The sequence below is a fragment of the Pseudorasbora parva genome, chromosome 14 (assembly GCF_024679245.1).
Source record: "Pseudorasbora parva isolate DD20220531a chromosome 14, ASM2467924v1, whole genome shotgun sequence".
Lineage (NCBI taxonomy): Eukaryota > Metazoa > Chordata > Actinopteri > Cypriniformes > Gobionidae > Pseudorasbora > Pseudorasbora parva.
Genome location: NC_090185.1, coordinates 22,659,023 through 22,681,542, shown reverse-complemented (window position 1 = coordinate 22,681,542; position 22,520 = coordinate 22,659,023). Strand labels below are relative to the sequence as shown.

Here is a 22,520-nt window from a genome sequence, read left to right as displayed (position 1 = left end):
TCAATAAGGGATAGACATGGTCAGCAACAATACTCAGGTAGGCTGTGGTGTTTCAACAAGTAATCATCCATCACCAGGGGTTTTGGCAGCAACAATACTGTGGGTGAAAATTCTGTGGTCTTGTTTCCACTATCTATTATGTAAAATGTATGATGTTAGCTGGTTGAAGCCACCAAACACATGTTCCACATTTTCTTAAATGTTGGGCCAACCCAATGCCAACCAAGTCATGCAATCAATGCAACTAACCTAAAACATAAAAAAAACAAGCAAAATAAACATTTCCACTAAATCTCAGGTTTGGGAGAAGGGATGAAGCAAGAACTCAGGTGCAGAGTAATGGGCATATTATTTAAATATAAAAATAAAACTACCGTGAAGGGGGAAAGCTGTGTACACGGCACAAGACAAAACATAAAATGAAAACATGCAGCTGATGTAAACATGGACTACGACATGGTTTACACAGAACACAACAAGTGCCAGGATTCGAACACCATGCACTTTTTTTTTTTTGCAGAGAGCCCAAATAGGCAGGAGACAGGAAGAGAAAGGTGCCTATACTGTCAAAAAAAGATTACAAAATTGTTCCTTTTAAGGTATAAGTGGCCGTCACTGGGTGGTACCCTTAAGGGTAAATTTTTGTACCTCTAAGTCAGGGGTAGACAAGTCCGGTCCTAGAGATTTGATGTCCTCCAGAGTTTAGCTCAAACCCTACGCCACCATAGCATAAAATTCATGGCTCCAGCATACATTGAACCATTAAGAATGTTTGCCATTTTTGAGAAATTTCATATGCTGATTCTTGATATCTGTGTGCGTCTAAACTTTCCCCCCTTAGAATGTTGTTAAAAATCAAAATTCAGAACATTTGATCTGTGGCAAGAAAGTATCATTGGTGAATATGATTTATTATTATTTTTATTCAGTGACGAGTTTAGTCAAACATTATTTTTCATGATACATTCTGTTTATGGCTTATTTTGTTTTTGTTTTGTACACTGTAACAAAAACCACAAACTTACTTAAAAATCCAAGTCAAACTGCCAAACTAAAGGAAACAACTTATCACCATAATGGTGACCAAACATTTTCAATATAACATCTGCATCTAAACCTGATAATTCTCAATAAGGACTTCTACGTCTTTCAGGGTTGGCAGGACAGCGGCTCACTAGGACCAAACGGAGGACTTGACACACAGCGGGGAACCATACAGGGACATGTTTGTGTGAATATTGTTATTTTGTTTTGTGATTTCACCAGAACAAAAAGTCACAGAAAACATATGCTGTCAGTAGCTGAGGTCCATCAACTCTACTAAGGCAGTATACACTGTAGTTTATATAGATGTTAGAGTGCAGGGGAGACAAAGCAAATAGGTATTGACCTTTAACAAAGCATGTAAATGAAGTATCCAGGTAAAAAAAAAATTTTTTTTTTTTTTTTAAATGTATAAAAATATAATGCAACTGTAGTACAGGGCTAGTCAACTGGCGACCCACGGGCCAAATGCAGCCCACCAGTCCTTTTTATCCAGCCCTCCTAAACATTTTTATTTATTGTAACCACTTACAAACAGATCAACAAAAAAGATACAGAATAAAATCACTGAATAAAACATGTTATCCGCCAGGCCAATGTTTGGCCAATTAGATTTGTTCCCTGCCCGAAGACGTTTATTAATAATTCCCTCCCCTCTCCCCAAATGGGTCATCGGAGGACTGGGGACCTGGAAGTCTCTGGGGATAAGTGGAGGAGGACCAAGCGGAGGAAGACCACCCTTCCATAACTCTCCTCCACCACCACGATTGTACATAAATCCCACAAACTGCCAAAATGATCAAAATCCCCAGCATTCCCATCTCCCAAGCGCTAACAGGCTCATTTAGTCCGTTGTTAAAGATTTCCTTGAGCTCTGTCACACTGATGTTGAGCCACTCTGCTGCAAAGACGAACCGGTATGCAAACTCCTTCACACTGGCTCCCTCCTGGCGGAGGGAGAGGAGCTTGTGCCATCGGTGCAGCAGAGGGGCAGGGAGATGGGAAAAGGAAGCCTTCCATTTCCTGCAGAGTCCTCTAGTGGTCAGATCGTTCTGTCATGTCTGGGACAAAGGAAAACTTGTGCGAGGACTCAAGTGCAGATAAATGAAGGCTTATTTACAAAATAGAACAAACACAAAACAAAAACCCATGAGGGGTAAAAAAACACAATCATAAACCAAAGACTCAAACATACCAAAAGGAATCACAGCGAACCGGGAGACGTATGCTGCGTCCCAATTCGCCTACTTATACTACGTCCTAAAAGTGTGTACTCTTTTTTTGAAGAAAAGGTATATACTTTTGAGTGTGTAGCAGAAAAGTATGCAAGCTTCGGGACATACTACTTCGCCATCTTTAACGGACTCTGTCGCTTAGTTACGAGCATCCCGTCACCGTTTAACTGCCCTGTCAGTCATCGTCAGATTCGTCACAGTTCAAATCCTCCACATTCAGTTTAATCTCCTACCGTATCGGAGAGAAATGTAGCCACTCGTTGATCTGCCATGTGTGGGTCTCTGTGGGTCAGAGATCTCCTCATGTGCTTGAAGTTTAAATAGAATGATGCATTTAAAAGTTAATGGCCAAACGTGTCATTAAAAAAGTTCACAATGCTGCTGCAGGTGAAATATAATGTGCACAACACTGAATAAATATATTTTTGTCAGGTTAATATTGATAGTTGGTCACTCAAGCCCCTTTATCTAAACTTCTCTACTTAACCGTTTAACTCGCACATCCGTCATGTTTGTAGTTTTTTAACGCGTTTTATCCATGTTTGTAGTTCTAATCGAATCCTCGTCCAACTCGCAATGGGTTGTGGGCGATATCAGCCGTTAGAGTGCCCATCGATCCATACTTCGAATTCGGACCGGAAATAGTAAACCATCCGGGTATCTTTGGAATACTCTTTTCAACATACTACGATTTGAGACATACTAATTCTATTTTCGAATGCTATTTAGGATGGATAGGAGGGAACACAGGTGGGAGAAATCAAACACTAATTAGATAACAAGGGCGAAGGGATCAGACAATGACAGAAGCACAAATGGCCATACTGACAAAACCCACATGTGCACACAAGACAGGACAGGCATGTGACAATCTGGCCCTCAAAGAAGAGTGGTTGAAGACTCCTGCTGTAGTATAACAACTTATAACCACAACTAATGTGAAGCCACTAGTGTGCCCATCATTTCAAATCTGTGGATGAAATCTCTAAAATCATGCATTTTATGAAGCATATTGTATGGGTTAAGAAATGCTAATCATTATGTTATTGGCCTGTAAGACACATACTTGCAATCTACTAACTAGTCTTTCAACTGCTCAATTCACAGTCTATTGTTTTCACTCAATTAACTTTTTCTGTCATTAATGACTTAATCCTCATTCACTAGTTCGCACTTACATTAAATTAAATAGAGTAAAGATTACCCACATAGCAACATTGTGTCGGCCCAGATCTGGCCCTCATCTGGCACATGTGGAATACGGATCTGGCCCACATGCTGCGATGAATTACGGCCCTTGAGTGGCCCACTCCTGTTTGCCAGATCTGGGCCACAAGCAGGCCATAACAATGCCACATGTCAGCCAAGAGCAAAGAAATAAACCAGAACTGGACCTTATCTGAGTCACAAAATCTGTGTATAATAAATATGGAGTCATCGCAGACTTAATAAGCCTGTTAACAAGCAGAAAAACTGAAGGAAAGATGAGAACAGAAAAAGAGACGAGCAGAAACACAAAAACTACAACTGACTTCAGCCACAGCTTTAGATGAAATCAACTGAAGATAAAAGAAGACATTAAATCTCTGAAGATCTCATCAGATGATTAAACAACTCCACAAACAGCATTACCAGCTTCACACATTACTAACCAGACTGACTTTATTTCTGTCAGACGACTACAGAAGCTCTTATTGAGAATTAACAGAGGTTTAACTCTAATTTGTTTCATTTGAAGTCACCATAACGGTGATCAGTGTTTCCATTAGTTGGGCTCTTTACTCTTATTATACATTTGTCTGTTTCTGGCTGCTGTGAAAGTGTGTTTGTAAAACACATCTGCAGCAGCAAAAGGACCTTAAACAAACTGACATCAGATGCGGATGGTTACCTGTTAATGACAGGGTTATAATCATCTTAAAAATGACTGATATCCTTTGGCTCTAACAATTGTGTTATTAATGGATTTTCATTATAATTCCTGAGTTGCTGCAGCATCAGATCCTGCAGTATTAGTCAATAAAAATCAGAATTTTTTTTTCACAAACAAGAGGGTACTCTACAATGACACACACAGACATCAAGAATTAGCGTATGAATCTCAACAATGGTGACAATCAAAAATGCGGCATAATCTAATTCAGCTGCATAATTTATTCACGCTGCAGTGAATGCTGGGTACCAGCATAGTACAAAACTCCCTAGTGATGGGCAGGCAGAGGCTTCGTGAAGCACTGAAAGAGTTGAAGCAAATGTGCCAAAGCTTCGAAACAACACCTGACACCCGTCTCCATGACGCCATCTAGTGGACACTTGCATGTACTACTGTATGTTAAAAACAAAACAAAAAAAACACGTTTTTAACATCTGGCTGACAACTGCTTGGTTTTGAAACCTGTAGCCTCCTCATTGTAAATAACTTTAGTCTTTTGTTTTTGTATCATGAAAAATTAAGATTATTAAAAGTAATAAAGCCACAGTGTGTCATTTGTTACATAACATTTTTATTCAAAAGTATGAATTGCTCTGCTGGTGAAGGGCTTAGTCGACTTATCTATATATATAATTTCTCCAGCCTTTGAAAAAAAATTATTACAAGGCGGGACACTTGTTGATGGCATGCATAAATATTTTTTAGCAAGTACATACAAATGAGGGAAATTACTGAAAATTAAGTTAATTGATCATGCGAATGGGCCAATACAATACACACTACACACATTTCACTTTATGTGGTGTTTCCAAATGGAAACACTCCCACACCAGATGTAGTGTCTGTTATGTGACATAAAAGGTACATATCAGTACTGTAAGAGTGCAAATTAGTATCTTAAAGGTGCATAGTAGAACCTTAAAGGTACATATTAGTACCTTTTTGGTTTTGTAACTTAGGGTACCGCCCCAGTGACAGAAATGTAACTTACCTTTTTTTCTCACAGTGTACTCATCTCTGCTGGACTACACACTCCCGTAAAAGAACGACGGACCTAAGTGCCAGGACTTCCATTCAAGATAGGATCTTCCTTATCCCGCTTTCTCCCATGTCCAGTAAAGGATACGTCAGCGATGGATCACCTGTGTGGCCTCAGGCAGGGCTGGCGCCCACTAGAAAGGTAACGTTATGTGGAGGAATTCTCCGAGCTTGCTTATCTGGTGAACTGGCCAGATGCCACGCTTAGCACATTTTCTCTGATGGGTGTGGGCGAGGACACCATTTGTTTCGTGGATGCCTGTTCCTATTCCCTGGTTGAGACTATCAATCTAATTTTGCTCCTAAATTGTTCTGAGTTCGAGATAGGGTTGGGCGATGCCACTTAAATCAGCAGCTGACGATGTGTACGGTAAAACATCGCGATGGACGATGATATCGTCCGGGGGGGACGAAAAACGAATATTTTCGTTTCGTTTTTGTTTTTTCGAACTAGAGCTTAGATCAGTTCAAAAAAATCAAGACCGACCCTACCCAAGCCAATGCACCCGAGAGACCGGCCCTGCCCGACACATTAACTGCAATTATGAGCCCGAGCCCCATTTAAACCCGACCATTTTTGAATACGTGGGCGTTCTGTCGAGAAAGAGCCTGTAATGAGCGGAGCCGGTGTGATCAGCTCAATAATCTGCAGGCGCGCGCTCATGAACCCCCTGGTAAAATGATGTTCGTTCAAATCCAGCTCAGACATGACATAAATCTGTAGCTTACTATACTTGTTGTAGCCATTAAACAATGTTTTTAATTTATGTTTAAATATTATAGCCTAATATTATTTTTTTTATTTCATCTGATTATGATAGGCTATAAGTGCAAAGATGCGAGTGGGTCAGAAATGATTTTGGTGGTTATATTTAGTTTAATATTAAGTCTTTTTTTGTAAAAAGCTTTCTTTCGTTTTGTACAAATTGTATCTTAATTTTAATAAAGGTTTCTTCAGCCAATTGCATGTATTTAATTGATAAGAAGCAAATAACTATAGCCTAGAGTAGAGGTCGCGGAAGCGATCGCTTTCAATGACCATGAACTGGAGCGCGTCTCAAATAAACTGAATCTCAGCAGGCTTGCCTCACAGTGTTTCTCCATCGTGATGTTGCACAGCCATCACGATGGACGATGATATCGTCCATCGGCACAACCCTAGTTCGAGATTGAAGAGAAACCTGAGAGTGTGTCTTCCTTGACTAGTCCCCTCAGAAAAACACATGGCCTGGCCAGTTCACCAACAACGTCCTGGACTTTGCTCCAGACCTCCTGGACTCCGCTCTGTGCCGGCTGGACTCCGCTCCGTGGCAGTCGTCCATGAGGGGCTGTCTGCATTTTTACTTGCAATTTGTTTATTTTGGATTAAAGTGTGTTGAATGTTCCCATTCCCGCTTCCTTCTTCCCTGAAAAAAGAACATTTACACATTTTACATTTAATCATTTAGCAGACGCTTTTATCCAAAGCGACTTACAAAAAAGGGTAGAGCAATAGAAGCAACGAAACAAACAAGGCCAACAACCTGTAAGAGCTGTAAGAAATCTCAATTAATTAGCACAGTACACAATTTATTTATTTTTTATTTATTTGTATAGCCAGCTACAACAAATACTCACGTACGGAAAATACAGAACACTGGATTTTGATAGCTATGATAACAACCCATTAGGACTAAGGCTGATGCCCCAACTGTTGTCGTTAATGCGGATTCAGTGGCCCAATGGGTTGGTTTTTTATGGCATTCTAGCTAAACGCGCAGCAATAGCCATCGACAGCAAAAACTCACGTACGCAAAATACAGAACACTGGATTTTGGTAGCTATGATAACTATGTAACATACCCGCCTGAAGGCACAAATCCGGATGAGAGACGTAGATATGATCCAGGAGTGTGCGCTTTTTGGTCGTTGCTGTGGTGATCAGTAAGTGCTATTCTGTATTGGTCAAGTGCAATAGGAAAAGTGCAATTGGAAAAGATGTGTCTTAAGATGTTTTTTAAAAATGGCTACAGACTCGGCAGCACGAATTGAGATCGGCAGGTCATTCCACCAGGTGGGAACGGTCCAGGAAAATGTCCGTGAGAGCGATTTCATGCCTCTTTGGGATGGAACCACGAGGCGCCGCTCATTCGCAGAACGCAAGCTTCTGGAGGGTGTGTAAGTCTGAACAAGTGAGTTTAGGTATATTGGTGCAGAGCCAGTGGTTGTTTTGTAGGCAAGAACTAGTGCCTTGAATTTGATGCGAGCAGCCATTGGCAACCAGTGCAGTTTGATGAAGAGAGGCGTAACATGCGCTCTCTTCGGCTCATTAAAGACCACTCTCGCCGCTGCATTCTGGATCAGCTGCAAGGGTTTGATAGTGCATGCTGGAAGCCCAGCCAGAAGAGCATTACAAAAGTCCAGTCTGGAGAGAACAAGAGCTTGAACCTGGAGTTGTGCAGCCTGTTCTGATAGGAAGGGTCTAATCTTTCTAATGTTGTATAAAGCAAATCTGCAGGACCGGGCTGTTGCAGTAATGTGGTCAGTGAAGTTTAACTGGTCATCAATCACAACTCCAAGGTTCCTGGCTCTCCTTGATGGAGTTATGGTCGATGAACCAAGCTGAATGGAGAAATTTTGATGAAGTGCTGGGTTGGTTGAGAAAACAAGTAATTCTGTCTTTGCAAGATTGAGTTTAAGATGATGCTCTTTCATCCAGTCAGAAATACGAACGAACATTGACTGTAGGATCATCTGGTTGAAATGAGAAGTAGAGTTGAGTGTCATCAGCATAGCAATGATAGGAAAAGCCATGTTTCTGAATGACATAACATAATGATGACATGTAGATGGAGAAAAGAAGTGGTCCAAGGACTGAGCCCTGGGGAAGCCCAGTAGCTAGATGATGTGACTTAGACACTACACCTCTCCATGACACACTGTAGGACCTACCAGAGAGGTAAGACCTGAACCACTGGAGGGCAGTTCCTGAGATCCCTGTCTTCTTAAGTGTTGACAGGAGGATCTGGTGGTTAACTGTGTCAAAAGCAGCAGACAGATCCAGCAGAATGAGCACCGAGGATTTGGAAGCTGCTTTTGCCAGTCTCAGTGCCTCAGTTACCGAGAGCAACCCATTACACCCATATTATTGCTGTTCCTGTTACAAGACTATATAACACGTGCATGTAAACGCACTCTCTAGGCAGGTATTTTTTTAGGTTTATTTATCAAAATGTTATTTTATATATTTGTGTGATGTATTTCGATCGAGGTTTTAAAACATATTATGAGAACGTTTTACGAATGTTTATCGACCACATTACTTTTTATTTAAACCTAAATAAGAACGCCTTTATCAGTCTGTTGCTGATTAGTGCCGTGCCCCTCCCAACCCATTCACACACAGATGATTCGACCATCAGTCGACTATAGAAAGATTCGACAATTCTGATTCGAATGTGTAAATCTTTAGTCGGGGACACCCCTACATTTTTTCCTTCTTCAAAAGGGGTTCTAAATCTGACCCAAAATGTTATCACTTAATTTCCATCATACCATGTCTAGCTATCGTTCTGCGGAAGCTTGTCCAAAAATAGTTAAATTATTTCCTGGATAAAAATCATACATTGTTTAACATGCAATCTGAGTTTTTGATGGGACATGGGTGCATAACAGCCACCACAAAGGTGATTATAAAAGAAAGAGAGTGAGAGGTCCATGGACCCTTTTCACAGACCGTGATTCTCTCTTTTGACTGCTGTAATCAATCTCAATATTTTTCCCTTCTTTTGGAAAGTTGTGGAAATGCTATCATTGTTTTCCTTTGCTATTAGAGCAAATAGGAATACAAAAAATATATTTGCTTTATTTCATCTCCCATTCACCACTATAGAAGTGTACCCAACTCTGATGACTTTTGAGAACAATGGAAATGTAGGAAGGTCCATTTAGAAGTTAGAAAGCTGGAGACCTCTGGTGGTGCGTTGAAGCAGTTGCAGACTATGGATGGATGGCAAACATGTTCCAAATAATATTCAATAGTTCAAGGGGGTCATAAAGGGGGCGTTTTCATGTTTTTCTTTTTCTTTAGTGCGTTATGTAGCTGTGTATACATGTATAAGATCTGCAAAGTTAAAAAGCTCAGAGTCTCCCACAAAAAGATTTATTCTATCGTAGATCCAGACCGAGATAAAATGCCTCTGTCAAAATCACTCTCATCGATCTATGTCACTCTGTTATTCTATATCAATCTGTTGTCAGTAGTGCTGTTGCTGCCATGTCATGGAGACGCTGTGTGTTTATATGCAAAAGCATCACTATATCTGCCCTTCTGAAAGTGGACACAATTAGAAATCAGTGATTTATTAATATATAACATCATATCCAGAACAGTAAAACCAAATTCCAAATTGGCTAGGGCTAGCGCTTCTGAATCAGAGCCAGTAAGCATATTTGTATTATTAGTTAAAGTATCTGCGGTTTGCATGTGGAGTTTTGCTGTGCAGAGATGGATTTATGTTTACAAACAGTATCCTATTCTCCTATTTATAACTTGTGGTAAAGAGATGACAGACACTGCATGTTCTGTTTCACACTGGTTGCTATCTCAAAAGAAAGAACAGAGCCTCCGCTTAAAAAAAAAATATTCTAGCTTAATGCATTGATTTTTAATTAACACTTGATTATTTATTAAGTTTGATTTAAAGCAACATTTTGAGGATGTAATTTTTTAAACACCCTGCGCGTGTCTGGTCGCGGAGGGGGTCTAGTGACGATTTTTAAAAACGCCTTTCCTTCTGAACTCTTACCACTGTTTCTTATCCCAGTTTTGAGGTGCAACTATCCCAAATACTGCTGGCCATACATTCACATGGCCATACTCTGGACTTGATTGTAACTCATGGACTATCTGTTTTGAACATTACTATCAGCAGTGCAACTTTCTCCGACCACATGCCTGTATCTTTCTCTGTTCTTTTCTCCGGTCAAATCCTAAAAAATCAGCCCTTGGTGCGTATGTCGCATACCTTTACCCCATGCTCAAGTTAAGAATTCGCTTTTGCCTATCATGTGGCTTGCGAGTCATCAGACTTAAAATATATTCTGCATAATCTGGACACAAATGAGCACCTCCGCCTTTTCAACTCTACTTGTGCCTCTGTTCTAAATAGCATTGCACCACTGAGGCTTAGAACGCCATATCTTAAAAAACCCAATCTTGATCCTTCATCTCTCTAATTTCCAGGCCCATCTCTAACTTGCCTTTTATCTCAAAGATCATGGAGAAAGCTGTGCTTGCGCAATTACAAGCTTTCTTGTCTGTCAATTCTATCAATGAAGTTTTTCAATCAGGTTTTAAAACTCTACATAGCACTGAATCAGCTTTTTAAGAGTCTCACATGATATCTATCACACAAAAGATTCAGGAAAATCAATGGCTCTGGTCCTTCTAGATCTTAGTGCTACATTTGACTTAGTTGACCACAGCATACTACTGTCGCATTTAGAGTCTTGTGTAGGACTTTGCTGTACTCTATTACAGTGGTTTGGCTCTTATTTGACTAACAGATGTTTCGTTGTTCACCTGGGGCGTTATTCATTCTCCAACAAACCTCTTGGTTGTGGTGTCCCACAGAGATCTATTCTTGGACCTGAGCTGTTGTCCCTGTATTTGCTTCCCCTGGCTTCTATTTTTTTTAAATATGGTGTCTCCTTTTATATGTATGCCACACTTATACCCTTCATCTCTGATTTTCACATAAATGATTACTCCCTTAAATTTGTGAAAGAAGAAATGCATAGGCTATTTTTGCAGGATATAGTCCCTTTTTCACTGCAAGCATACTGATGATACTCAAATCTACCTTCCCTTACAGCGCAATAACAAATTTTCTCTTCAGCCTCTTTTAGATTGCCTTATTGAACTTCAGGTATGCCTTTCAAGCAATTTCTTACTTTTAAATGAAAATAAAACATGAAGTATTATGTTTTGCCCTAGGAAAACCAGCACCTTTGATTTTGATCTCGTAATTCTTACCCTGTATAACACACAGTGTGCCAGGAATCTGGGCATCCTATTTGACTCCAGCTTAAAATTTGACAAGCAGATCACTGCTGTTGTCAAATCATGCTTCTATCAACTTCGCCTTCTCAATAAGGTTAAACCCTTTTTATCAAGGAGCAATACTGAAATTGCAATCCATGCTTTTTTAACATCGCGGCTTGACTACTGTAACTCACTGTACTGTGGTATCTCTCAGGCCTCCATCTCTCGTCTGCAGTGGGTCCAAAATGCTGCTGCTAGACTGCTTGACAGGAAACGAAAATATCATGTAACACCAATTTTAATGTCTCTGCACTGGCTCCATGTCAAGTATAGGATTGACTTAAAATTTTGTAATTTGTTTATAAAGCCCTCAATGACCTAGCACCTCGCTATCTTACTGATCTGTTAGTTCCGTATACCCGACACGAGTCTTGAGATCACGTGATCGTGGCCTACTGACATTACCTAGAGTTAGACTTAAAAATCGCGGTGATCGTGCTTTCGCTACAGCAGGACCAAATTCTGGAATAGCCTTCCTCCCTATATTAGAGTCACTCCTCCTCTAAATAAGTTTAAATCTTATCTTAAGACATTTATTTTCATTGGCTTTTTACACTGCTTAGTATGCTATCTTTGCTCTCCTTGTTTATTGTTGATTGTTTATTTGTGTGCATGATCGACAAACCAGCATCCTTAATCTACTGAAACATTATTGCAAGATGATGAAGATGCATCTTCCAACTGTCACTGAATATCACAACATCATCAAGATAAGTTGCTGAAAATTCACCTAAATCCTGCAAACAGTATTCATTAACCTCTGAAAAGGAGGAGGAGCCCAGTGTAGCCCAAAAGGGAGGACACAGAAATGCATATGACTTATAGGGGTATGGAAAGCAGTCATTTCTCGAGATTCAGGGGCCAAAGGCACATGCCAGTACCCTTTACATAAGTCTACTGTACTGATAAATTTGGCTTTTCCTAATTTTTCATTAAGTTCCTCCAATTGGAAAGGAATCAAATTTGGACACAGAGTTTAGGTAGCAAAAATCAATGCAAAAACACAAGCTTCCGTCCTTTTTCGGGACTAACACAACTCGGGTTCGACTATGCCCATCTTCTGCATTAACCTAACCTCCTCAGTGAATGCTGACACCATCTTTTCGGGAATATGGTAATTAATTATTTTCGCTGGAGCATTAAGTTTCAACAACTTGATGCTGAATGAGAGGGGTACAACCAGGGGTACTCTTAAACAGTTCCAGATCACATAACTCTTGACTTAGTTTTTTCTTCTCCCCTGATAAGTGCTAAAGATCAACTGAGGAGGTATCCTGACTCACCGATAAGTACTGTTCTTATATCTAATCCTCTTCTTTCACCAATCAAGTTTACACTTGCAAAATCTTTCTGTGGAAACCATTTCTTCAAGAGATTACTATGCAATGTTCTATGTGAACGTGACCAACCAGAAGTGGCATTTCAATAAGTTGTAGGTCCTAACTTCCTAACCTTGAAGGGACTCAGCCACTTTCCAAACAACTTAATCTCTTTGGTTGGAAGCATGACTAAAACCTGCTGACCTACTTCAAAAGACCGCTACCTTGCCTTCCTATCATACCAACATTTTTGCCTAGTCTGTGCTTTTCTCTGAAGGGCATGTCCACGGCGGCCTGACAAAGTCTGATGTTTCGCCACGAAACAGGAAGCTTCTGTAAGTCAGGCATACAATTTCAGATCTGCCCAAACTTCACGTTTGATAATAGTCCTGGCCCTTAGACATTATGTATGCCAATATTCAGTTATTCATAGCCCCACCTGCTGGCAGCATGTCGCCCACTATTCGCTGTTTCTCTAAAGCCACCGGGTGGCTGTAGCCCTGGGTGTGAGGGACCTTTCATCGCTGCTTGAAGCTTTAATGGTTACACTTTACAATACGGGTGCACTTATATGCATTAATTCATCCTTAATTAATGCACAGATAATCATGTATATGGGGGTATTATTGTTGCTTTATTCCAAACAAATATATTGTTATCCACAAATAAATGTAAAGCGATTCACAAAATAAATAATTTCATATTAACAATAAAAACATACATTTTTATGTCACAAACACACAACTCTGCCTTGCATATGTTGCATTCATTTGTGAATCGCTTCCTGTGCATTTGTTGATGGCTTCCTCTGCATTTGTGGATCTCCTCTTACACATTTGTAAATCGCGTGGATTTTGAAACATTTCTAGCGTCTAGACTCACACAAATCCACAAATAGGTAGACTCCACCCACCGTCTACTTAAGCCAATCCGATTAGGCCATATCGTGCTGACCAATCGTAGCAGGTTCTCGCTCCAACCAATCACGTTTTGGCCAGTGCCGCTGAAAAACAGTTACGACCACTGATCTATATAAATCTATATAGGCTATCTATATAATCAGATAACGGCCATATCGTGCTGACCAGAGCCATTAGAGCTCTCAATAGTTCCAATCAACTCCGCACTGTCAGTCTGTTTAAATAGGATTAAGCAGGATAGACAGCATTTTCACTGTTTGCAGCAATTTCTGGCAAATATTAACACAATATGCGCATTGACTTCGCCAAAGCTTTACAGTAGCATTTTATTCTCGGGAGAGATAAAGAAGAGACAACTTTAATCTTCATTTGGGTCACGAGAGTACAACATATGATTGTACAGGGTTGAGTGTATTAGCCAAAGTGCATTTCTATTGAAAATAATATGGATGTTATTTGGTAGTATTTTTTTTCACGAACCGTGAATCCCCTACAAATCTACAATCTATATCTACAAATCCCCTCATCATAACAAACAGCACAGACATGATTTAAATAAAGATTTATCGTGATGTAGTCAGATATTTTTGTTTTTCATTAGACTTTGTAATGTTCCCTGCAATTAGCCTATATATTTAACATTCCAGTACAAAAAAGTAACAAATTGTTATTTTTAGTGGCATAAATTTGATTAACTATAAAAATTCATTCAAAATAGAAAAAAAGGCTAATGAGCCAATAAGTGTTACTCTTATTTCCGCCATCTACTGGCATAGTGTTTTATTTTTATATATAATATTAATATAAATTTGAATTTGAGATGAATTTACCCATGTTATTTTTTTTACAAAATAGTATTTGTGATCAAACATTAATTGGCGGACCTACTGCAGTACCGCTGCGGATCCCCTGGGCTGTCAAATGCCCCTCTCTTGCCCCTCAATGAAGACAGCGTGCCTGGACCAGAAAATAAAAACAATCCAAGATCATGCCAAATCATCAACAACCAAATCCAGCTGACTGAGTTAGCAAAGTATGAAGAATGGTCCCCTGAAAACATATGATTGTAAAAATGAGAACACTTTGACTATAATTGATGCTTGCCATGTGATACTTTTATTGAAAGAAGGTTTATGGAAGAATTCAAGAAAATATATCTTCCTTTTTTAGTTTACATGAAGTCACTAAATTTTTTCCATTTCTTCGCGGATCCAATGCAAATACGTTGAAATCTTAGTATACACATTAGGAAGTCGAGCTGAATTACATTGACGACTGCTGCCGAAAGATGTGACACCAACAGTGGTGTTTCCACAAACCAAAGGACCTCCTGAATCCCCCTGTTAAGAAACACAGATCAACATGTCACCAGTGAAACCAGTTTGTTCATTACCATAACATTTGTGAATCATCTTTTGTACATACTCTGCAGGATCCTCCACTGCCACGTGTACAGATCATCTGGTCACTGTCGAAGTTTTCAAATGTCCATCTACGCTCACACTCTTTCGGAGCCATTGTAGTTGTGTTCGCCTCCATTAGAACACTGCTACCATGGCCAAAAGTCGACAGTCTTCCCCAGCCGGCAACACTACAAGCGGCATCTGTTCCCACTTCTTCTCCTTCATTTGGTAATGGTATCAGACTAACATTGCTGTTTAGTTCGACAGGGTTCTCTAGCTATAATTCAAAAATACAGACATTACTAATAAACAAACTTTTATAAGACTGAATAAAAGTATAACAACCATGAAAAATGTATCAATGTTTTATTCAGGTTTTCTGCCTTTCAGAATCACTTGGCCATTTACATATAATGATTTAGATCCCTTCAGTAATTTTTAAAGTAAGACATTGTAATAGAAAACTATTACATAGATAACTATTACTAGTTAACTATAACTAGTGCTACTATTTCCTTTTTTTGAAGTATAACAGGTTGTTACCTTCATAAGCATGATGTCATTCCGCATAGGGTCGGGGTCGCCTATATATTCTGGATGTGGGATGTAGGACTTCACTGCAAAGCGATTTGAAGCTTTAGTGTTCCTCAAGTCATGAGCACCAACAACAACCGTGTAAATATCATTTCTGTCGAAAGACCGTACTGTTAATCTGCATTTATGTCATATAATATCATTATCAGTCATTATTCGTCAAAAGTACTTATGACTCAACATTGCAGTTCACACTTAACAAGCTCTTACAGTTCCCAGCAATGTGCAGCCGTCAAGACCCACTGATCAGAAATGAGAGATCCACCGCACATATGAGCCCCAAAGATCTGGAGAGAAACAATGTAGGGTCTGGAGTGGGGTTCGGCTTCGTTGCCATTCACTATACCCACATTCACACGAGCTGAGAGAAAGAGAGAGACAGAGTGCTGTCAGTCAACTTATTCAGCAAAAACCAATTAAATATTCTTAAATAATTAACTAGTATATAATCATTCTCACCAGTGAAGGTCTGCTGTGGCAGCAGAGAGGCCAGCAGGAGCAGAGAGATTATGATGGTCATGATGAAGATGACAATAACAGCTCTCTCTGGCTAAATACAGTATAAATATACTTTAAATATGGGTGGAGACAATACGTGACACACCTCCTTTTTCCAAAAAACAAACAACAAAAAAAACTTCTTCTTTTTTTAAATATACAATTTTAGTCTGACTTAATTTCTAAAACTGACCAATAGTTTTTAAGTCTTCTGAAGAGAAACCATGTAAGGTCTGGAGTGGGGTTTGTCTTCTTTTGCATTCACATAAGAAGACAGATAGAAGTTAGTTGGCTATATTACTTACCAGATTGATCAATATTCAGTTCAGTCAATCACACCAGTGAAGGTTAGATGTGGCAGCAGATTCTGAAGCGTGCAACACACACCTGTTTAACTGCCTATTTTATCACATATGGCAGTAACCATGGTCAAAATGATCTGCTGAAGTTCAAACTAAGCAGTAAAATAGAGAAGAAAGGAGATTTAAGTGATTTTGAACGTGGCCTGGTTGTTGAGTATTTCAGAAACTGCCGATCTACTGAGATATCAATGCAGAACATCTCTAGGGTTTACAGAGAATGGTCCGAAAAAGAGAAAATAACCAATGGCCGCAAAAATGCCTTGTTGGTGCCAGAGGTCAGAGGAGAATGGGCAAACTGGTTTGATCTGAAAGAGAGGGAATCGAGGAGTAGAGCCTCACTGAACACACAATTTGAACCTTGAAGCAGAAGGGCTACAGCAGCAGAGTGTCTCGTGACCGATCGCATCATTCTAAACTTGTTGTGTGTATCATTTAAATCAGAAATATTAACTTGGAATGCAACATGAGTTAAATTTATACAGTATAAGTTTATACTGTTTTTTTTTTGTCTGTTTTTGCAATAAATACATGTTACTGTACATTTATTTGCCTGTTACGTGTTTTATATTGTTGAGAGTGGGTAGGTTTAGGGTAGGAGTGGAGTTGCTCCAAAATATAAAATTAGGCTATAAATATTAATTCTGTGAGATCAAGTTGGTGGAATCACACGGAGTAGACATACACGCGGAGATGATGGTTAGTTTAGGCAAAGAGATACACGCAGAATCACACTGCCTAGACACACACACAAAAAGCTCAAAATGCGTACAGATAACACGCTTCTTGGCTTTAGAAAGTGGCGTGAATGTTTACGCAAAGTCATGATGTCATGTTGTATAGCTGATGATCATCATGTAGTGGCCTAAATCACTGATCTCACTCAGAGTCTAATGCTTTGGTTATAGAGGTTTTGTGTTATTATTGTTCCCTTTCAGTCACTCTCGTTCGACGGACATCTGAACTGACCAACGAATTGGGGTCTGATTTCAGATACCTATCTACTTTGAGTGTGTTAAAATACGAGCCAATGGAGAATGGCATACGATCCACGCATTCCACGCTCCGCCTTGCAGCGCGGGTATAAATAAAGAAGTGGAATGGTAGATCACCGCTTTCTACTTCGGAGCTGAGCAGTATATGTTGCTGTTCTACAAAGAGTCTTGTGAGAGAATCCGAAACTGCTTCCTTCCTTGCTGGGCAACACCTAACACGTTCGCTAGATTCTATAGCCTCCATGTAGATCCGGTATCTTCCCGCATTCTCGCCCCCAGTGACCAGTAGCACTTAGTTCTGTGTCGGCTTGCAACACCACTCCTGCCCTCTGGGCCGGATACGTGCGTCTATTGTCTCCAGTTGTGTTCCCTGGAAACGGCTAACCTGTGAGCTCCTCCGTCACCCCTACGGTGTCAGACGTTGCGGCCGTCTGACGCCAGGACTGTACCCGTATCTTGTGGAACGTGTGGGCTAGGTTCTATATATGGCGTTTCCTCTCGGCAACCCCATATGTGTATTCGTCCACGGTACCAGCTACCTACTTGGCTACCCCCTTGTCTTTCCCTTGACAGAGCATGCTCTGTCGTCTCTGGCGTGTTCTCCCCCCCCCCCCCCCCCCCCCCCCCCCTGGAACCAGGTTGGAACCACCCCAGAGACTGCCATATGTTGTACTACCCTGCTAGGTCAGTCCTTATGTGTTTTCCGCCACCAAGCCTTCCCTGAAGGACGTGGCTCTGCAGCGTACCATCTCCCGAAACAGGCACGCTTTCCCAGCGTTATCCAATAGTCACACTAAGTGGGTCTTGCAGAAACAACAGTGACTGACCTCCCTGCTTGGAGCCCTGACTTCCGTACCATACAAGACGGTCCAGTGCGCTCAAGCAGGACGACGGAAGGGCCAGCCTCCTCGCGTTTTCCAAAGGGATCCCAATTCGTCGGTCATTTCCGACTTACGTCGAATGTGAAAGACTGAAAGGAAAAGTCTCGGTTACGTATGTAATCCTCGTTCCCTGAAGGAGGGAACGGAGACGTACATCTCGTCACCAGGTGCTGTGCTTCCGCTAGGAGGCTGATTCACTAGTCGGCTCCTCAGCAGAAAAAAGCGGTGATCTACTATTCCACTTCCTTATTTATACACGCGGTGTGGGGCGGAGCGTGGAATGCGTGGATCGCATGCCAATCTCCATTGCTCGTTTTTAACACACTCGAAGTAGATTGGTCTCTGAAATCAGATACCAATTCGTCGGTCAGTTCCGATGTACGTCTCCATTCCCTCCTTCAGGGAATGAGGGGTAACATACGTAACTGAGACATTTTGTATTATTTATAATATAAGCCATGAGAATCTACAGCATGAGATCCAGGCCGGTTGTGGTAATCGTACAGTATGCAGAATTTAAAGAAATAAAATGAGTGCACAAAAGGTTTTTTATCTGCAGCATTACTTAGACACCCACAGACATCAAGAATCAGTGTATGAATATCTACAATCGTGACGATAAACATCAACTCTGAACATAAAACAAGCTAAAAGGCTACAAAAACAGCAAAAGTATAAGCAAATAGTAAGAATTCTGACACATTTGAGTGTTTCTTCTTTTCTTCAGTGATTCTGCTCATTATCATCAGATGTTCTGTTCAATTATCACTTATTTAATCACTTATTGTCTAAATTGTAAAGATCTAGTAGTCAGTTATATTCACATACTATGCTTGTTTACTCATAAAACCCAAGTTAAGATTAATTGATTGGTTTGAGTGTCATTTTGTCAAGCAAAATAAAATGGTGATCAGTTTTGGTTGAGCACTTTGAACATTCATATTGTAATTCTCTTCCTATGGATGCAGCAATGCAACAAGAAATCACAGTTATTAAGTTCTTGAAGGAAGAGAAGTAATAAATAGGTTTCTTTTCAAAGTTGAGCTATCTTCTGAATAATTAACTGTAGTTGCCATAGAATGATAATTTATTAATGCTTATGTCATAAATACCTGTGAAACTTTTAATTAGGTTGATATAATCCATCTATATTTGTGACAATATCTTGCAGTTGATCATGCTTGAGTCACACACAGACTTCAACATTCAGTGTGTAAAATACAATGTACTCTCTACTGTTCTTTTTAGTTAATAGAACTCTTGTGTGTACAGTATACAGAGTCTTTCACAAGAGGGTCTCATATTTGGGGGTCTGTGGTATATTTTTTAATATGACTTTATTTTATAAATATCGAATTGAATAACAATAGCCTTGTTATTGTTTATTGAGGGTCTCTATGTTCAATAATATTTTGGGTTTATTATATTACAGTACATGAGCAAACAGTGTTCATGTATCACAAGTAGTGGTAACAAAAGTGGTTCTAGCAATATATTGGGAAGTTCTACCACATCCATCATGAACATTGTGAAACGGTACTGCTTTTGCAGCACAAACCATCTTTGATTGGGACAGAAGTGTAAAGCAAGAACTTTCCAGATTATGAGAACTTCACAATAACTGAACATCTTATCTGTATTCTGCTTAATAGAAATTCAGCACATTCGATAGCAGTTGATTTTGTTGTTTTTTTTATCACAAAAATAATAATAGGAATGCAGTGAAGCACTTACAATGAAAGTGAATCTATACATGTTAAAATACTCAGTTTCAATAGTGTAGCCACAACAGATAAACGATATGTGTTAACACAATTTTAGTGTGAAAATCACTTGCTAACATTTTCTGTGTAGTTTTATTACAATGGTATTATATCTAATGACAATGGTGTAAACATTAAAGTCACATTAAAATGTTAGTATTAAAGAACTTTACAGTTAAAACAGAATAATTAATGTTTTATCAAAATTTTAAGCTTCACGTTTCTGCTTTTAAAACCTCAAAATTGGCTTGCTGTAACATATTGTAGTTGTAGTTGATTAGTCTCATTAATACAAATTAGATTAACATTTGTATTAAGTAATACATAATGCATTTTATGTAATAAGAGTACATTTACAAATTGAATTCAGTTTATTGGACAACAACAACAGCAATGAAAATATAGTGATTTGTTTTTATATTCTAAAAAACATTGAATACAGCAGGACCTTCATGCACTGCATATTTTATGCAGACGTACAGACAACTCCTTACAGTACACTCGCTGGCTACGTTTTAGGTACACCTGATCTTGCTAGTATCGGTTGTATCCTTTTTGCCTTCAGAACTGCCTTAATTCTTTGCTACAATTATTCAATAATGTGCTGAAAGCATTCCTCAGAGATTTTAAGTCCAGACATGATAGCATCACACAGTTGCTGCAGATTTTGTCGGCTGCACATCCATGATGTGAATGTCGACTCCCAAAGGTGCTCTATTGGACTAAGATCTGGTGACTTTGGAAACCTTTTGAGTATAGACAGTTAGTATTGTGAGTTCATATAGTAAAGTCATTGTCATGTTCAAGAAGTTTGAGATGATTTGAGCTTTGTGACACAGCGTATTATCCTGCTAGAGGTAGCCATCAAACAATGGTCATTAAGGGATAGACATGGTCAGCAACAATACTCAGATAATCATCAAGCAATCATCGATCACCAGGAGTTTTGGCAGCAAAAATACTGTGGGGGAAAATTCTGTGGTCTTGTTAGATGTTTCCACTATGTATTATGTAAAAATGTATGATGTTATCTGGTTGAAGCCACCAAACACATGTTCCACATTTTCTTAAATGTTGGGCCAACCCAATGTCAACCAAGTCATGCAATCAATGCAACAACTTGAAAACCATCACTTGACTCATGGATGATTGGCATATGCATTTACTGAAACAATTTTGAGACATTCAAATAAAAAAAAGCAAGTAAAATAAGCATTTCCAATAAATGTCAGGTTTGGGAGAAGGGATGAAGCAAGGACTCAGGTGCAGAGTAATGGGCATATTATTTAAATATAAAAATAAAACGTGGGGGAAAGCTGTGTACACGGCACAAGACAAAACATAAAATGAAAGCATGCAGCCGATGTAAACATGGACTACAACATGGTTTACACAGAACACAACAACACAAGCGGTACAGAAGAGTGTACGGCCCGAGTGAACTCGAAACCAAAAACTCGCACAACAACACATGGAGCAAGGATGTTTGAATCCCGACACAGAACCAAAACCAAACTAGACCAAAAAGCCGGGATCCGAACGCCATCCACATTTTTTTAACAGAGCCGAAATAGGCAGGAGACAGGAAGAGGAAGGTGCCTATAGCTGTTCTACTGAGTCTGCTATACAAATAAAACGAAGAAACAAAAACTACCCTGAGGGGAAAAACAGGACTTGACACACATCAGGGAACCATGTAGGGACATGTTTGTGTGCATATTGTTATTTTGTTTTGTGATTTCCCCAGAACAAATAGAGTCACAGAAAATGTGCTGTCGGTAGCTGAGGTCCATCAACCCTACTAAGGCAGTATACACTGTAGTTTATATAGATGTTAGGGTGCAGGGGAGACAAAGCAAATGGGTATTGACCTTTAACAAAGCATGTAAATTAAGTATCCAGGTAAAGGGACCCACCCCACACTCTACAGTATCACCAGTCCTAATCCAATCCAGTGTGAACTGATAACAGCGGCAACTAGCACTTGCAATTGCTAATCAAATGAGTGGTTACTTTCTATCAGGTACATCCATGCTGTGAGATGTTTAAAACATTTCAAAAGTGGTGGGGACAAAATAGACCCTGAGAAAAAGGGGTAGGGACATGCACCCATCCCTTACTTTGTTGAATCACCTTTGACACCAATTACAGCCTCAGGTCTTTTTGAGTATGACGCTACAAGCTTGGCAAAGCTTTGGGCAGTTTCACACATTCTTTTTTGCAGAAACCATGTAGGGACATGTAATGTAATGACATGTAATGTAATGACATGTAATGACATGTAGGGACATAAACATGTAATGTCCCTCAAGCACCATCAGGTTGGATGGGGAGCGTCGGTGTACAGCCATTTTCAGATCTCTCCAGAGATGTTCAATTAGGTTTAAGTCTGGGCTCTGGCTGGGCCACTCAAGGACATTCAGAGTTGTCCTGCAGCCACTCCTTTATCTTGA

The 22,520-nt window shown here is 39.7% G+C and overlaps 1 protein-coding gene across 1 annotated transcript; it reads right to left on the bottom strand.

Annotated features, from left to right (window-relative positions):
- Positions 1-14,758: 14,758 nt before the first annotated feature.
- LOC137039506 (complement factor D-like) lies at positions 14,759-16,091 on the bottom strand. Its single transcript, XM_067414814.1, has 5 exons — positions 16,031-16,091; positions 15,782-15,932; positions 15,521-15,665; positions 15,000-15,254; positions 14,759-14,914 (listed from the first exon to the last, which is right to left on the bottom strand). The coding sequence occupies exons 1-5, from the start codon at positions 16,089-16,091 to the stop codon at positions 14,759-14,761; spliced, it is 768 nt and encodes a 255-aa protein (XP_067270915.1).
- Positions 16,092-22,520: the final 6,429 nt, after the last annotated feature.

Coding starts and splice junctions, on each gene's coding strand:
- LOC137039506 (XM_067414814.1), bottom strand. CDS start 16,091: ATGACCATCATAATCTCTCTGCTCCTGCTGGCCTCTCTGCTGCCACAG. Junction 15,933..16,030: donor GCCACAGCAGACCTTCACTG/GTGAGAATGATT, acceptor TCTTTCTCTCAG/CTCGTGTGAATGTGGGTATA. Junction 15,666..15,781: donor GCTGCACATTGCTGGGAACT/GTAAGAGCTTGT, acceptor GTCTTTCGACAG/AAATGATATTTACACGGTTG.